This window comes from Sus scrofa, chromosome 7, assembly GCF_054392235.1.
Source record: "Sus scrofa isolate SSC_HxYL_T2T_F1_AM1 chromosome 7, Sscrofa_HxYL_maternal_Yorkshire_Landrace_v2.0, whole genome shotgun sequence".
Taxonomy (NCBI): Eukaryota; Metazoa; Chordata; class Mammalia; order Artiodactyla; family Suidae; genus Sus; species Sus scrofa.
In genome coordinates, this window is record NC_139389.1 from 40,256,468 (window position 1) to 40,284,367 (window position 27,900).

The 27,900-nt window shown below is 42.7% G+C and overlaps 1 protein-coding gene, 1 long non-coding RNA gene and 1 pseudogene across 15 annotated transcripts in view; 1 reads left to right on the forward strand and 2 right to left on the reverse strand.

The window, feature by feature from the left end:
* Positions 1 to 15,566, reverse strand: part of SRPK1 (SRSF protein kinase 1) — a 56,174-nt gene extending 40,608 nt beyond the window's left edge. For 12 of the 14 annotated variants that reach the window (XR_014808987.1, XR_014808985.1, XR_014808984.1 and 9 more), the window contains exons 1-2: positions 15,223 to 15,251; positions 14,634 to 14,694 (exon numbers count right to left, since the gene is read on the reverse strand). Coding sequence is in view for 5 of the 14 variants with exons in the window: in XM_021098048.2 (XP_020953707.1) it covers positions 14,634 to 14,694; positions 15,223 to 15,235 (74 nt within the window). In the remaining 9 variants the exon portion in view is untranslated. 14 annotated transcript variants of the gene reach the window in all.
* LOC146401523 (uncharacterized) lies at positions 18 to 7,663 on the reverse strand. The gene is made up of 2 exons (XR_014810070.1): positions 5,352 to 7,663; positions 18 to 5,039 (listed from the first exon to the last, which is right to left on the reverse strand). It is a non-coding gene; the product is annotated as an uncharacterized LOC146401523 (long non-coding RNA).
* LOC100154201 (suppressor of cytokine signaling 5-like) lies at positions 15,234 to 26,778 on the forward strand (annotated as a pseudogene).
* The last annotated feature ends 1,122 nt before the right edge of the window (positions 26,779 to 27,900 follow it).

Here is a 27,900-nt window from a genome sequence, read left to right on the forward strand (position 1 = left end):
TGTCTTTTGTCTTTTTGTCTTTTGTTGTTGTTGTTGCTATTTCTTGGGCCGCTCCCGCGGCATATGGAGGTTCCCAGGCTAGGGGTTGAATCGGAGCTGTAGCCACCGGCCTAAGCCAGAGCCACAGCAACACTGGATCCGAGCCGCATCTGCAACCTACACCACAGCCCACGGCAACGCCGGATCGTTAACCCACTGAGCAAGGGCAGGGACCGAACCCGCAACCTCATGGTTCCTAGTTGGATTCGTTAACCATTGCGCCACAACGGGAACTCCCTAGTGTCTTTATAAAAGAGGAAATGTGGACACAGATTGAGAAACACACAGAAGAAAAACGATGCAGAGACACATTAAGACAGCCACCTTCAAGCCAGGGGAGAGGCCTCAAGGAGATCTTTCCCTCAGTCCTCAGAATGAAACCAACGCTGCAGACACTTTCATTTCAGACTTCTAGGTTCCAGAACTGACCGACAATAAATTTCTATTGTTTAAGTCATCCAGACTGTGGTACTTTGTTTGGTAACCCTAGCAAACTAATAGAGACTGGAAGATAATTATATTTGTGTACTTATCTCCCTTAAAAGGTCCTGAGGGGAAGGGCTCACTCTGTTGTTTTGGGGGTTTTTTTTTTGGCTGCACCCATGGCATGCAGAAGTTCCTGGCCAGGGATCAAACCCACACCACAGCAGCAACTTAAGCCACTGCAGTGACAATGCCTGACCCTTAACCTGCTGCAGCATAAGAAAACTCCGGGCTCACTCTAAGTCATCTTTGTATCCCATCTGGAGTATGTAATATGAATTTAAATTTAATTAGATGCTGTTTTAAGTTATAGCATCTACATGCAGTAAAGCTCAATAAATGCCAAATCTCTCCTATAACCTTTTCCACATGTATTTTTCCTGACAGATAATTTCTTTCTTTTGCAAACTGACAAACTGAATTTAATTTCTAAGACATACTCAAGTACCAATCACAGTTTAGTAATCCTAAAATGGAGCTAGAGTTTGGCAACACTGAAACAAAATTTGAGTGCCTAAATTTATCAGATGATAAATACACATAATTAAATATAAACTATCTCTAATCTTTAGGCAACTCTATTCCAAACTAGACCTGATACATAAACACACATACCCAATAGGTAAATTAGTTCAAAACATAAAAAGACAAGCTTTCTGTAGTATATGAGTACATATCTATATTATCCTTCCACCTGGAACATGAGTGTAAGTTTCCTAATCTATCCCATTATATTATCAATATTAGCAAAGAAATATGCAAAATACAATTCCTGCAAAATCTATTCTCAAAGGCACAGACAGTCATAGAAGAGAAAAAAAAGTCAAGGGAGAATGCCATCAAGCTCATATGTAGACAGAATCTGACATCTTAGATCAAACTGATTGTTTGAAAGGACATTTGAGATTGAAGGGCAGCACCACAATCAAGAGCAAAATCAATGATACAGTTGCTTATAAATTACATTTATAATTATTAGAAAATAAGACTAGCTTAGTATGTCAGGAGACAAAAGGGTTAAGGATCTGGCACTGCTGTGAGCTGTGGTTGCAGAGGCAGCTTGGATCCCGGATCCCACGTAGCTATGGCTGTGGTGCAGGCCAGCAGCTACAGCTCTGATCGGATCCTATAGCCTGGGAACTTCCATATGCTGTGAGTATGGCCCTAAAAAGACAGGAAAAAAAAAAAAAAAGGTCGCCAGCATTTCCAGGTGGCACAGAGAGTTAAGGATCCAGCGCCATCACTGCTGTGGCTCTGATTACAGCTATGGCTCAGATTTGGTCCCTGGCTCAGGAATTTCCCCATGCCACTGGTGTGGCCTAAATTAATTAATTACTTAATAAAAGTCATCAACGCAATCCATGATACCAATACCAAACCTCATGCCACTGATGACTATTCACCACTACTGTGACAATTTTCATATGGTGGCTAAAATATATATCAAATGTTCTCAAACTTTTTGCTAAGCAATCCAAAAAATACTTACGAATATTATACAAGGCATTTAAGCCACCAATAAATTTACTACCCAGTAACAATGAATTATACCTGGTCTTAACCTTCATCTATATAACCAAAGGCTCATTATGGTACAAATGAACATGATTTTTATTTAGTTAGCTCTTGACAACTAATTGTCCAGTGCTACTACTATACTTCTCTAAAAACAAACCTTTGTTTATTTAACTTATATTAAACCTATGTTTAACTTATTTTGTGGTTTCTGAAGCCATTTTTTTGCTAAAGTAATTGAAAAACTAAATATTCTGGTCTTCACAGCTGATCTCATGGATCTTTTTCAAATTCTCCAAGTTAATCCTCGAGTAAATGGCACACAGAACCACAGGGCTCTTCCACAACTGTGCTTACAGTAACTTTAGGAGATAGTGCTAGAGATAGTATTAGGCCTATTAACTAGGCCAATTAATGACTAACCCTTAGCCTAAACACTCTACAATAGAGATTGCAAACTGCAGGCTATAAAATCCTGCCCCTAAACTTTTGTTTATAATGTTTTTAAAAAAATCAAAATAGGTGAGAGAAACACATGGAAACAGATTTCTAGGGTCTCTCGAAAAATCTGAAGACCTAGTAACACAACTCATCTCACAGGACAAAGGAGGAAGCCTTCTCCATACGTTCTAATAATCCCCATTCCCTTTTGGCTTATGGATAGTAGGCTTCAGAAGCCATATTCTAAAAGTAAATCAATACAGTAATAATTTACTGCACATGTAATATTCATTTTAAACTAAGAACACAGATGACCCACATTCTGCAAGATTAAAAAAAGCCAAAGATGATATAAAATGAAACCAAAAATGAAACAAATCCATCTGTGTACCAGGTGGTAATATAATCAATCACACAGCAAAGAACTAGGCCACATAACTTTAAAACTCAGTAAGTTGACTCTATATCCCTACTGAACAATCCCCTAATAACAATGCGAAGAAATCATTAGCTTTCTTCAGTTATCATATTGTTAACAGTAGTGGAGATTTTCATTCTGAGACTATTTTGCATCTACGCCGTGGGAAAAGAAAATGAATAATCATGTTGGCACTGTTGAGAACTGGGGTTTTCAACATGTGAGAAGGGAGACAGAGATGTAAAATCAAAGATTAGGAAAGTCCCTTGGTCATTTAACTTTTATTTATGTATTTACACATTCACTTATTCTGTCCACCCCTGCAGCATATGGAGTTCCTGAGCCAAAGACCAGATTCGAGCTGCACCTGTGGCAACATCAGATCCTTAACCCACTGTGCTGGGCCAGGGACTGAACCTGTGTCATGGAGCTGCAGAGATGCCACCAATCCCACTGCAACACAGCAGGAACTCCTAACTTGATTTTTAAGTATAACATGAACTCACAATTTTTTTTGAGAGAAAAAAACAACATAACTTATTTCCTAACTCTAATCACAGAAAAGGCCTAGAAACAATGACTAACTCAGTAGAAATAAGCACCTTAAATGCCCAGATTGTGATCTCCAAATGCCATTTCCCACACTAAAAAGCTTCTTAGAGAAAAAGCTATTTCCTGCTCTGGGGCTGAAAATGTGCAAGTGTGGACAAACTGTCAAACCATAATATAGCAAAAAGCTATCAAAGATGCCCCATGTTGAGTTGTGGGATGGAAATCCTATAAAACTGGATTGCGATGATCCTTGTACAACTATAAATGTAATAAATTCATTGAGTAATAAAAAAATTAAAAAAAAAAAAAGATTCCCCATGTTGAGTCAAAAGGACTCAGGGGCCATGAAAGGATTCCAATTGGCCAAAGAAAGGACAACCAAAAAAAATACATGCTACAGGAGTCCCCTCATCGCTCAGTGAGTTAAGGATCAGGCCTTGTCACTTCTGTGGCTCTGGTTACAGCTGTGGCTCAGATTCGATCCCTGGCCCAAGAACTTATGCATGCTGCAGATGCAGACACACACACACACACAACATGCTACAAAATGCATGAACATTAAAAATAAGCTAAGAAGAGGAGAGGATTAAGAGGGCAGAATAGAAGGACTGGAGATCAATTTCTCTCCTAAAAACAACAAAATTTACAAACTCCACCCAAATGGATCGGAAACCTTAAAAAAGATACCCTACTCCAGAAGAAAAAGAGGAGGACACATCAAGAGGTAGAAGGGGCGATTTCACTATATAAACAACCCCATACCTGCTGGGTGGGAAGCTCCACAGACTGAAAACTAACTGGTTCACAGAGACTCACTTACAGGAGTGAGAGTTCTGAGCCCCACATCAAACCCTCACATGTGGGGATCTGGCACTAGGAGAAAGAGCCCCTGGAGCATCTGGCATTGATGGCCAGTGGGGCTTGTGCGCAGAAGCTCCACAGGACTGGGGGAAACAGAGACCCCATTTTTAAAGGTGCACACGGACTTTCACGTGCACTGGATCCCAGGGCAGAGCGAGGTCTCCATAGGAATCTGGGTCAAACCTGACTGCAGTTCTTGGAGGTCATCCTGGGAAAATAGGGGTGAACGTGGCTTGTTGTGAGGGAGGGACATTGAAGGCAAAGCTCTTGGGAATATTCAGCAGCTGCCTTTCTCTGGAGGTGGCCATTTTGGGGAGATCTGGCCCCACCCAACGGTCAGTGCTGAGAAGCTCCAGGGCAAACAACAATCCAGGTGGGATCACAGCCCCACCCCTCAGTAAACAGGCTACCTAAAGACCCTTCAGGCACACAGATGCCTCTAATCCCATCCAGAGACTAAGCCCCACCCACCAGAGGGATTAGAATCAGCTCCACCTACCAGTGGGCAGGCATCAGCCCTTCCCATCAGGAAGCCTACAGCAAGCCCCCAAACAGACTTCAGCCACAAGGGGGGCAGACACCAGAAGTAAGAGAGGCTACAACTCTAGTATCTGTAAAAAGTCACCACACCAAAAAACCTATAAAAATGAAAAGACAGAGAACTATAACTCAGATGAGGGATAAAGGAAAAACCCCAGAAAATCAGCTAAGCAATGAGGAGATTCTTAGCCTCCAGGAAAAAGACTTTTTTTTTTTTTTTTTTTTTTTTTTTTTTTTGTCTTTTTTGTTGTTGTTGTTATTGTTGCTATTTCTTGGGCCGCTCCCGCAGCATATGGAGGTTCCCAGGCTAGGGGTCTAATCGGAGCTGTAGCCACCGGCCTACGCCAGAGCCACAGCAACGCGAGATCCGAGCCGCGTCTGCAACCTACACCACAGCTCACGGCAACGCCGGATCGTTAACCCACTGAGCAAGGGCAGGGACCGAACCCGCAACCTCATGGTTCCTAGTCGGATTCGTTAACCACTGCGCCACGACGGGAACTCCAGGAAAAAGACTTTAGATTGTTGATGCTGAAGATGATGCAAGACATTGGAAATAAACTGGAGGCAAAGATGGATAACTTACAGGAAACACTGACCAAAGAGATACAAGATATAAAACTTAAACAAGAAGAGATGCAAAATACAATAACTGAAATAAAAAATTCACTAGAAGCAGCTAACAGCAGAATACAGGAGGCAGAAGAACGAATAAGCGAGGTGGACAGATTAGTTGAAATTACGGATGCAGAACAGAAAAGAAAAAAAAGATTGAAAACAAATGAAGAGAGTCTCAGAGAACTCTGGGACAATGTTAAACACACCAACATCCGTATTACAGAGGTGCCAGAAGGAGAAGAGAGAGAGAAGGGGACAGAACAAATATTCCAAGAGATAAGAGCCAAAAACTTCCCAAACATGGGAAAGGAACCACTCACTCAAATCCAGGAAGCACAACGAGTACCATATAAAATAAACCCAAGGAGGAATACACCGAGACACTTGTTTCTTTTCCCTAGCTGCTTTCAAGATTTTCTCTTTGTCTTTAATTTTGATCAGTTTAATTAATACGTAACATACAAGGGAACCCCAATAAAGTTATGGGCAGATTTTTCAGCAGAAACTCTGCAGGCCAGAAGGGAGTGGCATGATATATTTAACGTGATGAAAGGAAAAAACCTCCAACCAAGATTACTCTACCCAGCAAGGCTCTCATTCAGATTTGAAGGAGAAATTGAAACCTTCACAGATAAGTAAAAGTTGAGAGAATTCAGCAATACTAAACTAGCCTTACAACAAATACTAAAGGAACTTCTCTAGGAAGAAAAGGCAAGACAGCAACAGGAAAAAAAAAATTCCACAAATGACAAGGCTCACCAGTAAAGGTATATATACAGTAAAAATACGAAATCATCCATGCACAATTATACCACCAAAATCAGAAATCATGAGAAGAGGTGGGTACAAATGCAGGACACTGGAGATGAACTTGCAATTAAGAGAATAACAACTTAAAACAATCTCATATACATATAGACTCTTATATCAAAACTTCAGAATAACTGCAAACCAAAAATCTACAATTGATGCACTAACAAGGAATCTCTGGAGAAGAAATATATCTCATAGTAAATAAGTGCATAATCTACCATGAAGGGGGTCATTTGACATCATTCTTGGAATGCTGAAGTCTTCTTACATCTGATTCTGATTTCCTCTCCATCAAAGATTTATGGTAATTATAATTAAATAATGCAACTGTACAATTAAATAGTAAGTTCGACAATTGTATCATTAATAACCATTTCTCCCCATGGTACAATGTAAAGTCTATAATGTCTTGTTTATCACATCACCTAGAATGGTATAATGTCTATACTGAAGAATCAATAAGATGTAACAAATTGTGAAAACATATTTATATAGTTACACTGTTTTTTAACCAATTTATGCATTTTATATTTTACTTATTTTCAGAGGGTGTATTATTTGTTATTCTTACCAGTGAAGTTATTCTTTTTACTACACTATATAAAATATTTAATGGTATACAAGGCTTTCTTCTTTATAAATTTTAGTTGCATAACATACACCATTTTAATATAATGCCAATTTTTAAAGAAAAATTGAAATGTAATAGATAATACTAAATAGTAAGGATGAAAGCCATACAAAATGGGATAAAGCATAGAATAAATTTCCTATTTGTCTCAGCATATTTTCCATTCCACTTCTCCAGAGGGAGACACTTAATCTGTTTCTTAAGATCCATGATATAATAATCTGTCTGAATGTAATTGTGTTTAAATATATGTATTTCATTCTGTAAAAAAAAATATTCTGTGATAATCTATGTGGGAAAAGAATGTGAAAGAGAATGGATGTGTGTACATGTATAACTGAATCTCTTTGTTGCACAGCAGAAATTACCACAACCTTGTAAATCAACTATACTTCAGTAATTTTTTTTTTAAATGAAGAAAAAAAAGCTAAGAGGCCTTTCACAAAAGACCACATATTGTATCATTTCAATACAATATTTATTTAGGCAAATCCATGGAGACAGAAAGTAGATTAGTGGCTGCCTACGGCTGGCGGTCAGGTAGCATGAAGGGTAATAAGGAGTAATGGCTAATGGACACATGGTTTCTTTTTGGGGTGATGGAAACATTTCAAACTCACTAGATTGTGGTGATTGCTTGCATGACTTTGAACATGCTGAAAACCAATAAACTGTATACTTCAAACAGGTGAATTTTACGGTATATAAACTATACTTCCATAAAGCAATACAAAACTACAATGGATTGAACCACAAATGTCTGTGAACTCATAATCAAATAAATCTTTATTGATCATTCTGGAGGATGCTAGAAATCCAACTCATTATTAGTTTGAAAACTGGGAAGTATCAAGTATTTATCCAGTTTGTCATATATATGAGGTGCCTGTCTGGGTAACCAAAGAGATGAAGTAAGGTTTCTCTTTATGTAAGTATTACAATTAATAAATTATAGTAGAATATTACCATGTTGCAACCCTAAATAAATTGTTGGATCTAGGCAGTGATCAAAGGCTACTAACATACTAAAAAGAGTCAACCAGACAGTAAGTGCCATCTGATAGATGTACACAACATCAGCATGAAGCAATCTACCAAAAACAAATTTGCAAAGAAAATTCAAAACGTAGAGAGCCTACAGGTAAAAGACCAGAGATTTCTTTGTGTCTTTCTTTTTTTTAGGGCTGCACCCATGGCATATGGAAGTTCCCAGGCTAAGGGTGGAATCAGCGCTATAGCTGCCGGCCTACACCTCAGCCACAGCAGAGTTAAGATCCAAGCCTTGTCTGTGACCTACACCACAGCTCACACCAATGCTGGATCCTTAACACACTGAGCAAGGCCAGGGATCGAACCTGTGTCCTCATGGATGCTAGTCAGATTCACTTTTGCTGAGCCACGACAGGAACTCCCTAAAGAAATTTCTTTTTTTTTTTTTAACACTCTTTTTATTTTTTTTAATTATTTTTTTTTGGCTTTTTGCTATTTCTTGGGCCGCTCCCGTGGCATATGGAGGTTCCCAGGCTAGGGGTTGAATCGGAGCTGTAGCCACCGGCCTACGCCAGAGCCATAGCAACGCGGGATCCGAGCCGCGTCTGCAACTTACACCACAGCTCACGGCAACACCAGATCGTTAACCCACTGAGCAAGGACAGGGACCGAACCCACAACCTCATGGCTCCTAGTCGGATTCGTTAACCACTGCGCCACGACGGGAACTCCCCTAGAGAGATTTCTAAAGCAAGGACAATGTAAGGACTCAAAATTGGCAGGAAAATTTGAATACTAATGGATCTCTGATATTAAGAACTTGTTTTAAGAAATTTTAGGTGTGATAACAGTACTGCAGTTATGTTGTTAAAAATTAAGAGCCTATATCTTACAAAATGATACAATGTCTGGGGTTTACTTTAAAATAAAATAGAGGGAAGCAGAAGATAAAGATGAAACAACATTAGCCCTAGTTGATAACTGCTGAAGTTGAGAGGGGTATATGAAAGTTTATTTTGCCATTTTCTCTCATTTCACATATATTTGAAAATTTCCACAACAAAGTTTTTTTGTTTTTTGTTTTTGGTCTTTTTGCCATTTCTTGGGCCACTCCCACAGCATATGGAGGTTCCCAGGCTAGGGGTCTAATCCGGAGCTGTAGCTGCCGGCCTACGCCAGAGCCACAGCAATGCGGGATCTGAGCCCTGTCTGTGACCTACACCACAGCTCACAGCAATGCCGGATCCTTAACCCACTGAGTGCGGCTAGGGATCGAACCCACGTCCTCAAGGACACTAGTCGGGTTCATTAACTGCTGAGCCACGATGGGAACTCCTCCACAACAAAGCTTTTAAAAAGACAATCATGCTTCCACTCTGCACATCCTCAGAATTAATGCATTTCACAAATTCAAACATGAACATGTCTCCCACAATTTCACATCTCTGAAATCAAGACACATCTTACAGTGAACGGTGTTATTAGGTTAAGTGGTAGTATTTTTTTTCTTAGTGGTACATAAAATGGTGAATTTAAAAACTGACAGCATCTTAAATTCAAAGAAAAAAAGTATAAAGGAGTTCCCATTGTGGCTCAGTGGTAATGAACCTGACTAATATCCATGAAGATGCATGTTTGATCCCTGGCCTTACTCAGTGGGCTGTGGTGTAAGCTAGCTGCAACTCCGATTGGACCCGTGGCCTGGAAACTTCGATATGCTGCCGGTGCGGCAAAAAAAGAAAAGGCGGAAAAAAAAAAAACAAAAAACAAATCCAAAACCCAAATTTAGCCTATCAAATTCCCATGTGGCTCAGCAGGTTAAGTATCTGGCCCTGTCACTACAGTGGCTTGTGTTGCTGCTGTGGCATAGGTTTAATCCCCGGCCTGGGAACTCCCGAGTGCCACAAGGCGGCTGAAAAACAAAACCAAACAAACCAAACTTCAGCCTATGTAAAAATGTACTTGGTCTCCAAACCAGCATTAGTGGTTGCCTGGATCTGGAGCACGCTGGGCAAAAATTCATCTAACGTGGAAAAACAAACAAACAATAAAAAACAAAAAAATCTTGCTGCAGTTATTCTACCAGGTCAAAAAAACATAGTAAGTAAGAATTCTAGTTGACCAGCCTGTCTTTTCATTTTTAATAAAGGAGTTCCTATGGACCCACCACTTTAGCACATCAACGAGTTGCTTGTTTCAAGTAACCTAAAGGAACACAGTAAATGTGACAAGATTCTGGGCCTCACTGTAATAGAAACATTAATGCAAATAAAATTTACTAACATATATAAACTTACTGAAGAAGAAAAGGACAAAAATATATTTCTGACAATTCTATATGTGCAATTTTGCAAGTACATACTTTACAATAACAAAAAACAGTTGCATTTTTAACCACAGGACAGCTGACACCAAAAATTTCAAAGGTAAAATTACACTCCCATCCCCACTTCTCAATTCAGTTTATCTTCCTCTATTTTTCCTTCTTATCACCTAACATACTATGTAACTTATTTATGATGTCTATTGTTTATTCCATCTCCCAGCATTAAAATAAATAACTGCTTGTAGGTGTTTAATGAGGAGTTAAATTGGTTAGCTCTTTCTGGAGAAAACTGACCATATGAATTAATAATCTTGAAAATGTACATTGCTAGTAATATCACTTCTAAGAACTTATCCTAAAGAAATAATCACTGATGTGAACAATGGTTATCCAAAAGATTATTTATCTTAGCTGTGAAACATGAAAAACTGTAAACAGCCTACAGTGGAACACTTAAAATAATGTGAAATATTTAATGCTATGAAAAATGTTCCTGGTAATATTAACTAGGGAAAAGAAGACCAATGATTCTATTTTTGTCTTAAAAGTATATACATGTTTTTTAATAGGAACTGAAATAAATTTCAGTTCATCTATTTAATGGAATGCTAGACGAAGCTTACTCTCTGCCTTGATATGGAACCATTACTAGTGAAAAATCAGTAAGGCCACACTATATGGAACTAATATAGAACCAATTTCCAAGGTACACTGTTAAGTGTAAAAAACATGCAATATCATTTAATTTTTTAAAAACTGTTTCAAGTTCATGCACTTTTTTTTTTGACCCTGGCACACAGTGGCTTGATGTGGGATCAGTTCCCAGACCAGGGACTAAACTCAGGCTGCAGCACTGAAAGCACTGAGTACTAGTCACCAGACCACCAGGAAACTCTGTGTACTCTACTCTTCACTGGATACAAATGTTGGAAATTTTTAAGTATTCTTCCAAGTCTTTTTTTTCTTTTTTTGTCTTTTTAGAGCCGAACCAGGAGCATATGCAGCTTCCCAGGCTAGGGGCTGAATCGGAGCTGTAGTTGCCAGCCTACATCACAGCCGTAGCAACGCTCCAAGCTGCATCTGCAACCTTCACCACAGCTCACAGCAACGTCAGATCCTTAACCCACTGAGCGAGGCCCAGGATGGAACCCACATCCTCATGGACAAATGGGTTCGTTAACCGCTGAGCCATGACGGGAACTCCGCTCCTAAGTTTTCAACTTAACAACTACATTTTTGGAAAATTAAAGAAATAAAACCATCTCCCCTCTGACTCCATAGGTTAGTGAGTGCTGTAATGAACAAAAGCACTTTTCTAGCTCAAATAATTTTACTACCAAATTCATACTAGCCCAAAAAGTTCTTTATCTACAAATAAAGTGAAAATTACTAACAAATTTCCCAAGCTAAGTAATAGAATTATTAGATACGAAATCAATTCTGGAATTATCTTCCATAGAAACAATTTCAAAAGCAGACATAAATTGTGTTAAATTATAAAAGCTTATGACAAACAGATAAAGGCACAGTTCTTGATGTACATGTTGAAAACTGAATGTTCAAAGGGAGACAGAACATTGTACCTTTAAGAGAAGCACACAATGGGCTATGAAAGTGTACCTAAATACCGAGGCATCCTGACGTCCCTTACTCAGAAGCCTCTGTTCACTCAACCCCTACCTTATTTGCCTTCAGATACACCAAAGTAATTGTCTCTTGGAAACAGCAGTGAACCCAGGGCTTTGGGGCTGTTAGATCTGGGTTAGAATACTAGGGTAGTAATTTAATTTTCTAGGGTAGTAATTTGGCAAATCCCAATTTTCTTATCTGTAAAGTAAAACACAGATTATCACCAACTAGTTAAAGCACAATGCCTGAAAAAGTAAAATTGAGAAAGAAAGTCTAGAAATACGACAACTAAAAATCCCCAAAGTCAGATCTTTCAGCATAGTAAAAGAACCCAAAGACAGCAAATCCTAAATTGCACTGGAAAAAGGAGCCCTGGATTTCAGTTTTGACCCTAATGCAAGCAGCTCAGACTCCATGGGCACATTATTTAAAGTATGGAGATTCTAGTTTCAAGGACTACAAAGTCAGGGGAATGAAAATCCTTTACACCTATACCACACCATGACTAAACTATCAGGATGCTAGTTGTACCTCCACAAGTTTCTGAGGTTTTTCATTTAAATGATTGTTTTTTAAAATTTCAAGTCCTGATCCAGTTTTCCTTATGACTGAGTCATAACATAAAAAACTATTTTCTTAACTAAGACAATTGCTAAAAAGTAGCAAAGTCAGAATTTCAACCAGATCTGACTCACTCCAAAGACCAATCTATGGCATGCTTCTTCCTCACTTTCTACCCTAACTAATCTGGTAACTAGCAGCTTGTCTTTGCAAAGGGACTGGAAGTCAGGAGTGCAGTCAGGAGTCATGGAATAGAATCAAGTTACCTGAGCCAGGCAGGGCTTGAACTTCTGACATAGTACTCTCTAACCAAGTTAATTAATTAGACATTTCAGCTGCTTAATAGGAAGCTGGAGAAACAAACAAAAGGTAAAATGATCAAGAAACACTATTAATTGAAGAAAAAAAGCACTTCTGAAACTACAAGTAAATGGGGATGACTCAAGGAGTCAAAGTTGTACAAAATGAAATATTCAGTAAAATAACTGCTAATTAACTATACTATTCACTCGCTTTTGCGCAAGTACATAAATAATTAAGAACACAAGTAACTCTTAGTTATCCGCAGTAGTGAAATGGAGGAATAACAGATAATCCAAAGGACATATATTCAGCTTTAGAAATAAAGTATATGGTCTAAATAGATAATCCAAAGTAATAAATATCTGGTGTTAAAAATAAAGTATATGATCACCCATACATATTTATTTCCTCTGGAGAGAGATCAGACAGATGAATTCTAAATGATACAGTGAACAATAAAAATCACCAGCTCCTTACATCAGCAGTAAACCTATTGTTTTATAACACATTCATATCAACTCCACAGGGAAGAAGGTAACCACATGCCCTGCCAGTGGGGTGCACACACATGCACAGAGTAACATTTAAATTCCAATGCATAGAAGAATGAGGTTAGCTCCTCGCTGTTTCCATTAAACCAATCTGAGAGTAAAAACTGGTTTTTGAATCATCCATACCTGGTAATCAAGAAGCAAATAAGTACACAAACATATATAGATAAACTCACATTTAAATGCATTAAAGTTACCAAGCACTTTACAAAGTAAGTTTAATAAGACACTGCATAGAAATGAAGCAAGAGGTGAGGTCACCTACCAGTTTAGCTCTATTTATGTCATTTTTGCTCTCTGGAAACATTAGGTAGCCACCAAAAACAACACACACACACACACACAAACACACACACACACACCCATTTGGCATTGCCATTCAGAAAGGAAATCCAGGAAAGCCTGTGAAATAAATTTTATTGCTCAGAAAGACTTAGATGGTGTACTCCATGTAAATCCAAATAAATGGAATGAAAAGCTATCAGGAAAAAAATGCATATTTTTCTAGAAGACAATTTCCAAAACCCTCTGCAATTAAACGTGAGTACAACATAAAAGTTCTTCAGACTAAGAAGAATTGCAGAAGCCCTCTACTGGGCGTTTCTAAGAAGCTCTGGCCAACTTTTGTGTTTCCCACAATAGCACTAAACCACGATTATGCATCCTGCTGATAAAAATGGACATACACCAAACCGTAATCACCAACAGCGCTGACTAAAGAACCTCCCTGGCACCTCTGTGATGCCCACTACAGAAGGTATGTGCATTCAGGGCGAGGACTTGAGGTTCAGGAAGAAGAGACCCAGTGGTCTGCCTGCACTCGGCAAGGAAAGCGATGCGCCTGGCAGGCTCAGCAAGTTGCCTGACCCGAGGGGAAGCTCCATGCCCTCTCCTATAAAAAGCAGACCAAATTACGGAACATTCATTCACGAATTCCCTGACTGCCTAACCTCAGATGTAGCAGGCAAGTGAAGACGCTGGGAAGCAGGTGTGGAAAAGGGAGCAGAGTTCACAAGCTGATAATGATCTACCACCTCCGTGGGGAGGCCCAAATTCGGGGATCTTGGGCCTCCTCTCTGGCGTTGGGAAGGTAAATGGACAGGTCGGGCTCTGGTCCTCCCCCAAAAGCCCTTTCCTGCAGGCGTGGGGCTGCTCAGACCCAGACCTGGCCTTCAGCAACAGAAGCTCCGTTCCACATGGTTGGGGGGGGGGGGGGCGACCCTCCTTCAGCCGCCTCGAGGCCATGTGGCTGGGGCCGCAGGGTCCCCACACCCGCTGCATGTTCAAGGCGTGAAACCGGAGGAGAAGAGGTGCCGGAGGGGGGGGGACCCAAAGAATGGGACGTTGGGGTTCGAGACTCACTTCCTTTGGGCTTTGTCCTTCTTGGCCTTGGTCCTTTTCTTTCGGGCCTGGAGCGCAAGCACTGCAGGAGAGAGGGATGGATGAAGGGCGAGTGGGGAGGAAAGGAGGCGGCCAAGGTAAGGGTGGAGACCCAGCTGGGGCTCGAGGCCCGGATGCGGGGCCTGCCTGAGGATCAGCTCCGGGGCGAGTGCCGCGAAGTCGGCCGGGCGGCCGCTCAGGGGGCTGGGGGCCCACCCCGCGCAGAGAAGCGTCCAGGCGAGGCGCGCCCGAGGGGGCTCGGGCCGTGTCAAGGGGCTGGCTGGCGGGGGTCGGCCTCGGTCGCCGAGGGCTGGGCCCTGGAGTGGCCGCGAGGCGTGGGCCGGCGGGGCAAGGAACAAGGGGCGATGCCTGCCGGCGCGGAAGGACACCCGGGCTGAGGGGCGCGGACCCGCAGCCCAAAGGCGGGGGTTGCGGGGCGGCGCCACCTCGGCGGAGGACCGCCGCACACCCGGGGACCGGACGGCGGCGGTTAGGCCAAATTCCCGGCGTTGACCCGGGCCTCGCCCCGGCGGCCGCTGCCCCTCGTGGCGGAGGCCGCTCCACCGCTCACCTTTCCGCTCCATGGCGAGACCGGTAACCGCCAGGCGCCTGCGCACTGGAGTGGCGGTGACTCCCGCTCCCGCCGCGGCCCCAAACCAAGCCCGCGCACACCCCGCCCCCCAGTTCCCGCCCCGCCCCCGCCCACGACGGCGCGCGCCTGCGCGTTGAGCGCGGAGCCTACCACCTGCTCCCGAGACGGGGGGGGGGGGGGCGTAGAGAATAGGGGAGGAAGGGGAGGAAAGAACGCCTAGGGTGAATGTTCCCGGGGTGTTTGAGAACCAAACTTGGAAGCTTGGGAAGATCAGCTTTGTTCTATTTTCGAGCGGTTGCTTCTGAGGAATGGCGAAGAGCGTGGCCATTGAGGGTTCCCTGCGTGCTGAGTCAGAGCTCCGCAGCCAACTGTAAACTGCCTCCGTTTCCTGGTCTGTAAAATGGAATAGTCCCAGGTGTGTCCTAGTTAGTCCAGAGAGTTCTTCTGAGGGCCAAATGAGATACTATATTAAGAAAATGGGTGTATATGTACATGTATGGCTGATTCACTTTGCTGTACACCTGAAACTAACACAGCATTGTAAGTCGCCTATACACCAATAAAATTTATTAAAAAAAATTTTTTTGGAGTTCCCGAGGTGGCTCAGTGGTTAAGGAATCCGCCTAGGAACCATGAGCTTTCGGTTAGATCCATGACCTTGCTCAGTGGGTTAAGGATCCGGCGTTGCCCTGAACTGTGGTGTAGGTCGCAGATGCGGCTGGGATCTGGCGTTGCTGTGGCTGTGGCGTAGGCTGGCGGCTACAGTTCCTATCCCTAGCCTGGGAACCTCCATATGCCGTGGGTGTGGCCCTAGAAAAGACGGGAAAAAAAATGGGAGAAAGAAAAGGAAGTGGGAGCAACACACAAAAAAAGACTGGAAGGAACCTGTGATGTTATCGTCTCAAAAAAAAAAAAGTCGAAAAGTGAGTTTTCTTTTAAAATTTCAGGTTTAAATGAAGGTATTAAAGGAAGCGGGAGAATAAAAACTTATAGTGTTTTCTTAATTTAGCACTTCATCATCTTTCCACAGATAAATGCACTTGTCTTTTTTTAAAGAATATTTTTATACTTTTCTAAGTGCATTATCTTTGATAATACATTTGATGTTCATGACAGCTTAAAGGCAAGATAGTTATTACTTCCACTGTAGAAACAAAAACTTGGAGGCGATATGTACTCAGAATTTTGGTGTCCTGAAGCATTGATTGAATTATCAAATCCTTGTTGTAAAGTAGTATTAACAAAGTTTTTCTGTAAGGGGCCATATAGTAAATATTAAAGCTTGTGGGTCGTAAAGTTTCTTAGCAATTCAGCTCTGCAAGTGGAACTCAGAAGCTGTCAGTGTTCTCCGAATACCTTATTTATTATCCTTGAAATTTGAATTTCATGTAATTTTCATGAATCATCAACTATTCTTCTGTTGATCTTTTTTTTTTTTTTTTTTTTTTTCCATTTCTTGGGCCGCTCCCGCGGCATATGGAGGTTCCCAGGCTAGGGGTTGAATCAGAGCTGTAGCCACCAGCCTACGCCAGAGCCACAGCAACGCGGGATCCGAGCCGCGTCTGCAACCTACACCACAGCTCATGGCAACGCCGGATCGTTAATCCACTGAGCAAGGGCAGGGACCGAACCCGCAACCTCATGGTTCCTAGTCGGATTCGTTAACCACTGCGCCACGACGGGAACTCCTCTTCTGTTGATCTTTTTTCCTCTATTTCAACCATCCTTGGCTCAGGCCTTAGTTTGCCAACCCCTTTGTAAAGCTCAGCAGACCTTTGCCCTTAAAGACTCTAGTGGGGAAGACAAACAAGTAATTAATTGAGAAAGGAAGATGAAAGTACAATAGTGTCTCGTAAGTCAAGCATGGGGTCTTGGGTGGGATTTTATTGCCCTAAGCAGATCATTACACCCACCAGGGAGGAGGCATCTTTAGAGTTGGATCTTGGGAAATGCGTAGGATTTCCAAAGGTGGAGAAGTTGTCAGGCATTCCTGAATGAGAAAATCAATTGAGCAAAAAGGCACAGGTTTAGAAACTTATAGGCGGGGGCTGGGGCTGGTAGTGGCTGAAGGAACGAAGTGGAGTGTGAGGCTGGAAATGTAGGTTTGCCAAATTTGAAATTTAGATAATTAATATCTGGTGCATGGAACCTGAATGATAGCATTTCTGGGCATATTGCAAAAGAGGACCTGTTGGCCAAGGAAAACTGCAACCCAGATAGATCCCTCCTGACGGTCCTTAAAAACAAAACGAGAGTTGGGGCAGCCAGTGAAGGCTTGGAGTCTGAGGATTCTGCCAGCTCAGGAAAACCACATGTGGTTTAGAAAAGTCAGGAGAGAGCTGGTGGTTAAGGAAAAGTCCCAGAATGGGAAAATTACTCCCTACCAGAAAGTGAACTCTTTGAGGATAGGGACCGTGTTTGGGTTTTCCTCACTGTGTCTTCAGCGCCTAGCACAGTGTCTGGCACTTAGTAGATTCTCAAATATGTGTCTCATCAAAGAGTAAATGATATGCGGTTTATGAGAAAGGTCTGGAGGAGAGAGAAAACACTAAGAGGGACAACAGGAGAGCTGTGGTAAAATCCTGGAGGGTTAGTGCAGATCCATCAAAAAGGACATATGTTTAGCTTGGTACGAATCAGTCACATCTATTCTGACTCTGAGTGACTGTTGCTTCTCCCTGTAGGAGCCTAGCAGACATCTGTTTAACAACTTGTTGGAGAACTTTTCCAGAGTCAGGGTCAAGTTCACTGAACTGAGTTCCCAGAATTGACCATTTCTCCCTTTTCTTTCATCTGTTTCCCCCCATTCTCCCAGCATGCTTCAGTTCTTCACACCTTTTTCTGTCATTTCTGTAATTGTTCATATAACCTAGTTTTTTTCTACTGTTCTAAAGCCTATACTTTTTTATGTGCATTTTGCTTTATAACTTTACAAAATCACTTTCCCCCCTAATTTCACAGGGCTTGTCTTATTTTGGATTTTACCCTTCCAGAAGTTAGTTTTAAAAGTGGTGACTATTTTTTGGTATCATTCTCAACTACATGCATATCCCTCTCCCACAACTGTTTTTCTGCAAGTCCTTTTAAAAGTAGAATTATTCGGAGAACATGAGTCATTGTGTTTTTGCTGCCCATGGGTAGTGTCAGAATTTAATTTCTGCAAAGATCCCATTCCTTTTGAGCTAACTTACTTTTTAAGACTACCCTGGGATCTTCCCTAATGCTTCTTTGGAATTTTTGAAATATGAGCACCTAAAGTGTAGGATATATGTTTCATCACACCCAATATTCCCTGCCTTGATTACGACAAACTCGCACACTGTGTCCAGAGTTTTGATCTGAATTAAATCCAAAGTATCACTTCCTCTTGAGGCTTCCCCTGTGTCCTGTAAGATGTAATGGACAACAGAAGAACATATATCCGATGCTTTATCTTGACTAAGATTCCCCGAAAATGTCTGCAGGACTGGAAACCCCCCACGGAACTTTATTGTGCCTTGGCGATAGGTTTGTGAAGTATTTGGGGAAAATGTAATAATATTTTAGACTCAAGTAGCAGGAACCATGGCACACTCAACAGAATAACCGAAGAGAATTGAATAAGGGGATTGAGATGTCAATGGGGTGAAGGGAATCCAACGAGGGATGGTGAGGCATCCAGGGACCAGAACAGTGGGAGTTTTTACCACCTCCCAGGCCTGAAGGGACAAGGGGGTGGAGGTGTTGCCAGAACCCAGTGAGAGCTTGTGTTAGTCTGCTAGGGCTGCCATAACAAAGTACCACCAACTGGGTGGCTTAAACAACAGAAATGTATTGCCTCACAGCTCTGGAGCCTAGTAGTCCGAAATCAAGGTGTCAGCAGGGCTGGTTCCTTCCGAGGATTGTGAGGGACGGATCTGTCCTCTTTCCTTGGCCTATAGACAACTTTCTTCTCCCTGTCCCTGCATGTCTATGTCCAAGTTTCCCCTTTTCATGAGGACATCAGTCATATTGGATTAGGGCCCATCCTCAGGATCTCATCGAAATTGATTAGCTCTGTAAAGACCCTATCTCCAAAAGGTCACCTTCTGAGGTCCTGGGGGTTAGGACTCCAGTAGACCTTTTGAGGAGGGGAGATAGACTTCAACCCATAACAGAGCTGTATGGGTAAGAGAGGGCTGCGTGGCATTCCTTTTGTGGCTCAGCAGTTAGCAAACTCGACTAGTATCCAAGAGGACATGGGTTTCGATCCCTGGCCTTACTCAGTGGGTTAAGGATCCGGCATTGTCATGAGCTGTGATGTAGGTCGCAGACATGGCTCGGATCCCACGTTGCTGTGGCTGTGGCCTAGCCCGGCAGCTACAGCTCCGATTCAACCCCTAGCCTGGGATGCCGCAGGTGTGGCCCTAAAAAGACAAAAAAAATAAAAAAGGGCTGCCTGATTACAGCTGTGCCCTTTGATAAAGGGATGTGACCATGGCCCAGAAGGGAAATATATACCCAACTTCTTTCTCCAATCATCCTCTTAGGCAAATGCCTCCCCCCATTGACAAAACCCAACTGGAAATTAGAGGGCAAGGGTGCCATGTGATGCAGTCCATGCCAGCCAGCTTCCTAGGGCACAGAGCAGGGTGGAGAAGGGTGGAGGGGGAATCTGGAGGGGCAAATGGAAAGTATCCAGCACAGCCTGTTTGGGCAGTCTGTAGGATACACCCAAAGCAGCTAGCACTTTCCAAGCAAGTTAAGTCAGCCTTTTGGGCTCCCTGATTCCTGAAAAGGCTCAAGAACAGAAGCTGCTCGGAGATAACCTCCTTTCTGACTTTCTTCTATAAAAATAAACTTAACACGGAAATGGTGCCAGAATGAAGGGTTGAAGGGAGTAGGTGGAGGAGGTGAAAGAATAAAAGCCATGAGTTCCCATCATGGCGCAGCGGAAATGGATCCGACTAGGAACCGTGAGGTTGCAGGTTCAATCCTTGGCCTCTCTCAGTGGGTTAAGGGTCCCGAATTGCTGTGGCTGTGGCGTAGGCTGGCGGCAACAGCTCTGATTAGACCCCTAGCCTGGGACCCACATGCCATGGGTGCAGCCCTAAAAAGACAAAAAAAAAAAAAAAAAAAGAAAGGGCGGGGGGGTTCCTGTTGTGGCTCAGCAGAAACAAACCCAGCTGGTATCCATGAGGATGTGGGTTTGATCCCTGGCCCCACGCAGTGGGTTAAGGATCTGGCATAGCTGTGAGTCGTGGTGTAGTTCGCAGACACGGCTCGGATCTGGCATTGTTGTGGCTGTGGGGTAGGTCTGCAGCTACCACTCCAATTAGACCTTTAGCCTGGGAAATTCCATGTGGCAGGTATAGCTCTAAAAAGCAAGAAAAAAAAAGTGTATGTATGTATGGCTGAGTCACTTTGCTGCACAGCAGAAACTGGCACAGCACTGTAAATCAATTGTATTTTAATTTTTTTTAAAAAAGAGAAAGATAGGAGTTCCCGTTGCGGCTCAGTGGTAACAAACCTGAATAGTATCCATGAAGACGCGGGTTTGATCCCTGGCCTCCATCAGTGGATAGAATCTGGTGTCGTGGCTATGGTGTAGGCTGGCAGCTGCACTCCAATTGGACCCCTAGCCCGGGAACTTCCATATGCCACACGTGTGGGCCTAAAAAAATTTTTTTTAATGACAAAAACAAAATCTGAATCTGAGCAGCTGGGTCCTCAAATTCATACTCTTAACCACCCACTATATCACCTGTCTAGTTTAGTCAGGAGGTGCACAAAAAGAGGCCCCCCTCAGCTCAGGATTTGAGAAGGAGGGTGGAGAGAGGCATCTCCTGAGTGAGATGACGCCTGGGCAGCTGTGGAGAGCATTGAATAGGGGTCAGCTGGGAACAGAAGGGAAGGCGAAAACTCCAGCCAGAGAATACAGCATGGTCTGGGGGCGGGGGGAGCATAAAGGGTGTCGTATCACTGGAGTTTAAAATGCAAGGGGGGGGAGTTCCTGTCGTGGCTCTGCCAAAACGAATCTGACTAGCATCCATGAGGATGCAGGTTTGATCCCTGGCCTCGCTCAGTGGGTTAAGGATCCAGCATTGCTGTGAGCTGTGGTGTAGGCTGGCAGCTACAGCTCTGATTCAGCTCCTAGCCTGGGAACTCCATATGCTGAGGGTGTGGCCCTAAACAAACAGACAAACAAAATGCAAGGAGGAAGGTGGGAGATAGTTTGCTCCATAAGTGCTTATTGGGCCCCTACCAGCTTCACGAACTATGCTTGATGCTGGGGATATAGCAGGGACACAGCCTCTAAGGAACTTGAATTTGAGCTTTCAAACATTTTGCTCCCTTACCCACTACAATACCTTTTTGAGACTACCCCTGTGCAAAACACTCAGTGAACTATTCTAGAAATAGAAGAGAATTTCCTTACCCTGGTAAAGGCTGAGGAAAAACCCACAGCTGTATCATATTTGATGATGAAAGACTGGAAGCTTTCTTTCTCAGATCAGGGACAAGACAAGGATGTCCACTTTCACCGCTTATGTTCAGTCTGTATGGGAGGTTCTAGCCAGGGTCACTAGGCAAGAAAATTAAATAAAAGGCATACAAATTGGGAAGGAAATTGACACTTTAAAAGTGTTAAATCAACAACAACAACAACAACAAAAAGACAAAAGACAAAAATAAAATAAAATAAATAAAATAAAGGAGTTCCCGTTGTGGCGCAGTGGTTAACGATCCGACTAGGAACCATGAGGTTGCGGGTTCGGTCCCTGCCCTTGCTCAGTGGGTTAACGATCCGGCGTTGCCATGAGCTGTGGTGTAGGTTGCAGACGCGGCTCGGATCCCGCGTTGCTGTGGCTCTGGCGTTGGCCAGTGGCTACAGCTCTGATTCGACCCCTAGCCTGGGAACCTCCATATGCGGCGGGAGCGGCCCAAGAAATAGCAACAACAACAACAACAAAAAGACAAAAGACAAAAATAAATAAATAAATAAATAAATAAAAGTGTTAAATCACAGTTTTGAATGTCATCCCATGGGATTTAAATACAGTAGCAATTTGCTACCCACTGGCATCCATTTTTATATGTAAAACGACAAAATCACTTTGTTAATTATAAGAAATTTTGCATTACCCCCTTTTCTCTTTGAGCTTGTATTTCTATTTCATTTTACTCTCACAGAAGTTTATCCTCAGCTAATAAAATTTTAGGCTTAAAAGTTTTGTATTGATCCTTCCATCATACTTCTCCACCACAGAAATGTGCATTATATTTTAATTTGTAAAAGCATTTCCTGTAGTTCTCATCATGGCTCAGTGAAAACGAATCTGACTAGTATCCATGAGGACGTGGGTTTGATCCCTGGCCTTGCTCAGTGGGTTAAGGATCCCGAATTGCCATGAGCTGTGGTATAGGTTGCAGACACGGCTCAGATCGCACGTTGCTATGGCTGTGGTGTAGGCCAGCAGCTACAGCTCCGATCCGGCCCCTAGCCTGGGAACCTCCATATGCTGCAGGTGCGCCTAAGAAGACAAAAATGAGTAAATAATAAAAATAAAAACATTTCCTGAGATCATAATCCTCTAAAAACTTTCTTACCTATTATCACGAGTGTTTTTTATTACACAATTAAAGATTAGGATCACTTTGTAACCTTATTGCAAATGTATCTCATTGCAGAGGTAGATGATTTTTCTTAATGAGTCCTGAGTCATTCTATTCATGTTTTTGACTATGAAAACTTGGTCACATAACATAAATATGTGGGGGAGTTCCCTTGTAGCCTAGTAGTTAAGGATCCGGCATCATCACTGATGTGGTCTGGTCACTGCTGTCGCACAAGTTTGATCCCTGGCGCAGGAACTTCTGCAAGCCGTGGGTGCGGCTAAAAGAAAATACATGGGAAGGGAAAGGTTTTGGCATAGCAATATCATTGTTTTTTTTTTAAAACTCTTTCCAAATGTGCCAAACCTCATGTAGTAATAATCAAAACTTATTTTGATGACACTTCCAGGAGGTCCTCATTCAATTTTGCTGAAAGCAAATAATTGGAAACCATCCGACTTGTGAAAAGATGTGTTGCCCAGTCATTAAAGTTATTTATTATCAATCCACACCCCAGTATTTCAGTACGTTCCTTTGTTTGAAACCCTGAGAGTTTATACACACTCTGGCGGTGCACATGAGAATGATATTTCCGGGAGGAAAGGCCTTTGTTTTTGCTTGTTTGTTTTGATTGTCCTACCACTCCTTGGAATGATTGCGACTTTTGTTCACTGCTCTACCTCCAGGCCCTAAAAGAGAAGTGGCAGATGTATAGTAGATACTCTGTACATCTGTGGGATGTTGCAAAAGAATGTAAGAACCAGGGGTGTCTGGGTGTGTGTAGAAGGGAGCAGGGAGAGGAGGCAGAGACACAGAGGCCCCCAGTGCACTGATTTGAGTTTTCCAGTTCAGAGGCACCAAAAAGCCACCTTTCCCCAAATTGAAGCAGCACCAAGTAAAAAAAAGGCCTAATCTTTGGCATCGAACCTGGGTTTGAATTTTGACACTGACGTTGAATAGCTGTGACTTTAGGCAAACCCTTGGTCTTAGAGTCATACCCTGTATAAAAAAAGTGTCCCCCTCTCAAGGAGAGGCATTGGAGGAAGTAATAGTTATACCTGATAATACCCATAAAGTACCTGCACCATCGCATGTACTCAGTTAAGTATGAATTGTCCTCCATTTAAACCCTGCTTCTTTTCCTTTTGGCGGCACCACCTTTCCCTCTACTAGGTCAGGAATTTGCACTCTTGGACTTACTCTGAACCTTTGCCATACTGAGCCGTCATCAGAAGGGTGGCATTAGGGGCCTCGGTGGAATCCAGGGCAGTGGGACCTCCGGGACCTCTGTTTCCTCATCTGGGAATCTGGAGTAATAACAGCCCTACCTCATAGGGTGGTTGTGCAGAACCATATGTGAACTTCCATGAAGTGCTTAGAACAGAGCCTGACACACAGTAAAGGGTTAATAAATGAGTGCCACCTGGAAGGGACCCCACCCCCACCCCGGTAATAGCGGAATGGAAAAGTGGGGCTCCTATAAGTTGCTCTGACTCCCACACCCCGTTTATAAGATGCATTAGGATGTCACAGAGACAGACAGGTTCTCTGGAGGAATGAACATCAGTGGGTGTAGCAGGTTAAGGGCACCTGTGTATCTGTGGTCAGAAGAACAACATATTTCCTTCACGGCTACCGCCTCTCCAAAGCCCTGCCTGCTGTTGGTCACCATCTTACAATCAGTGGGGGAAATACAGAATATCTTCAAAGGTGTCAGAAATCTCTTCAGCCACAAAGGAGGAAGGCCTAGTGAAAATAGGGGCATGAATGCCAACAGGTGTTTGTTTATCTGTCAAAGAGAAAAAGAAATCAGGAGTTCCCATTGTGACTCAGCAGGTTACAAACTCAACTAGAATCCTTGAGGACTTGGATTCGATCCCTGGCTGCACTCAGTGGGTTAAGGATCTGGCGTTGCTGTGAGCTGCAGTGTAGGTTGGGAAATTCCATATGCCACAGGTGCGGCCCTAAAAAGAAAAATGAAATAAAATAAAATAGAAAAAACAAAAAAAACAGGAGTTCCCGTCGTGGCGCAGTGGTTAACGAATCTGACTAGGAACCATGAGGTTGCGGGTTCGGTCCCTGCCCTTGCTCAGTGGGTTAAGGATCTGGCGTTGCCGTGAGCTGTGGTGTAGGTTGCAGACAAGGCTCGGATCCCCCGTTGCTGTGGCTCTGGCATAGACTGGTGGCTACAGCTCCAACTGGACCCCTAGACTGGGAACCTCCATATGCCGCAGGAGCGGCCCAAGAAATAGCAAAAAGACAAAAAAAAAAAAAAAAAAAAAAAACAGTATCTGAGAGAGCTCCCCAGCAGCAGAGCAGTCCCATAAGTGGAAAAGTTGCCTTACAACTGGGATTAAGCGCATCAATGAATTCTTCAAGGAGAAACCAAAATTGTGCTACTGAAACTCCTCAGATGGTTGAAACATGCATTGAAATGGATCATAATTCGTGAGTCATCCCAGAAGGAGACTTGCAAGGAGATTCCTATTATTGGCCTGCTCCATGAGGTGTAAAGGAAAAACATTCCTGGTCTACAAAGACGCGGAGTCCTCAGATACTGATAAAAAGTTTAATGGACCTCAAGTGGACTTCAAAAGAGAGAGAGGCGATTTGGCTTCAGCTCTGCACATGATGTGAACATCCTTCTGGCAGCAATGCAGGAAGTTGCTCTCTGAGACAGAGGGTGCAGGATGCTGTGGGCTTGTGCCTTCCCATGAAAACTTAAAAAGGAGCCATCAAAGCTCCTCTTTTCCAATAAAAGAAAAATACAGCTTTCTGAATTAAATGCTTGAGAAATGTCCTTTCCCGGCTGGCTCAGATTTAGCCCCTCAAATGTGTCACTGAGCCCACACTCAACATTTTTTTGTTGTTGTTGTTGTCTTTTGTCTTTTTATGGCTGCACCCACGGCATATGGAGGTTCCCAGGCTAGGGGTCCAATCAGAGCTGTAGCTGCTGGCCTACACCACAGCCACAGCAACGCCAGATCCGAACCACATCTGTGACCTACACTGCAGCTTGCAGCAACACCAGATCCTTAACCCACTGAGCAAGGCCAGGGATCAAACCTGCAACTTCATGGTTCCTAGTTGTATTCGTTTCCGCTGCGCCACGATGGGAATTCCACATTCAACATTTTTTGATAGAGTTGATCTATCCTTGGCTTCTAGAGAGGATGAGGAATATAAGTTTAGAGAAGACAGCTTAGTATTGCAAACGAGGTTGATCCCCTTCCCAATGTGCAAGTATTGACATTTGAAGACACCGCCCAGGTTTGTTACATATTTGTTGCATAAACTAGAACCAAAGTTAGCTCCTGGAGTGATTGAAATAAACTGGGACAATTCTGCAATTTCACAAGCTAATTGTGACTCAGAAGAGGACACAACCACCTTGTGTTTGCAGTTATCTGGGCAGAAGCAACATCAGGAATCTGGAGAGATCCTTGCCCATGTTAGCAGACAAGGAGCTTAGAAAGTCCATAAGCAGGTTGCTTACATACACTGCCTCATGCCTGATTGGCTTCAGATTACAGGTAATCCCTGTCACTGGTGAGTGAAGGACTGTTACTAAGTAGAAGCTATTCTTGAAGAGAAAACCTGAAGGCACATTTCTGCCTAAGGACTCTGTGCAAGAGTCCTCTTCTCTGCAAGCTTCTGTCACAACAGCAGATCCCTGCCTGCCTGAAACAACTGTGGAATCACGAGTTTAGATTTAGATGCTCACGACCCTTATGCAATTCCCTCCTCCACTGCCTTAGCACTTTTGGAACATTGTAAAGATCCCAGTTCTTGCATGTTTTTAAAAAACTGCTTATTCTATCACTAAAAAAACCTGCCCTTTTAGCCTGCAGTTTATCTGCCACGCAGTCATCTGCAGATGCAGCGCCTCTGACGGAATTGGTGGGCTCCCTTTACCATCAGTGATTTTTTTTTTTAAAGGAGTGTCATTAAAAACAATGAGTTCACTGATTAGAATGAGAACCAGTCAAGACAAAGTAAACCCTCCCATCCTCAAAGGGCATTACCTAGATCTGCTTTATGTTCATCATCCCGTACACCTAGAGCAAGCTCACATATAGAGTTAGGTTCTTCAGTGCGGTAAGCTTAGTGTGAGTATCTGTCACATGTGATCTGTTTCTTCAATAGATGTGGTGCCTATTGAGATGACAGAGAATAGAGCTTCATGTGTGCAGTAAAGCTACAAAAACATTTAGCCAACTTAGTTAACAGTTGGTTTTTAATGGCTGTAGTAATTGAGTGAGGCCACACTGGGGCATTTGCTATGAAGAATTCTATTTCTGGAGTTCCCACTGTGGCACAGTGGGTTAAAAATCCAACCGCAGTAAGAGGCCATAACTTTTTTAAAAAATTCTATTTCTTATTGAAGAACAAATTATTATTTTTTTGTCTTTTTTTTTTTTTTGCTATTTCTTGGGCCGCTCCTGCGGCATATGGAGGTTCCCAGGCTAGGGGTCAAACAGGAGCTGTATCCTCCAGCCTACGCCAGAGCCACAGCAACGTGGGATCCGAGCCGCGTCTGCAACCTACACCACAGCTCACGGCAACGCCGGATCGTCAACCCACTGAGCAAGGGCAGGGACCGAACCCTCAACCTCAAGGTTCCTAGTCGGATTCGTCAACCACTGCACCATGATGGGAACTCCTGAAGCACAAAGTATTAGGATGAGTATTTCAACAGTGTGATCAATGTTTGAAATTACCATTTTTTCTAATAATTTTTCTATAAACTTTCAAAAGTAAAATATTTGCTGTTATTATAAATCAAGCTTTGGAAACCCTCAAAATAAAAACTGTTTTCCTTTTAGGAAAAAAAATGCAATTTTCTAGTGCAAGGATAGTGCATTACACTTAAGTGTTGCTATAGTTTAGACTCAGTCTCCTTGTCTCTTTCACAAAAGGTACTGCTAAATAAGTTGGATTTTCTAAATGTATTAAAATTTCAGATTTATAAAGTTGAGAGTGGAGTTTTATTTATAGGCCTCAGGGATTAATTTTTTTAACAAATGCTATAACTTAAAACAGATTTTTGGGGGAGTTCCCATTGTGGTGCAGCAGAAACGA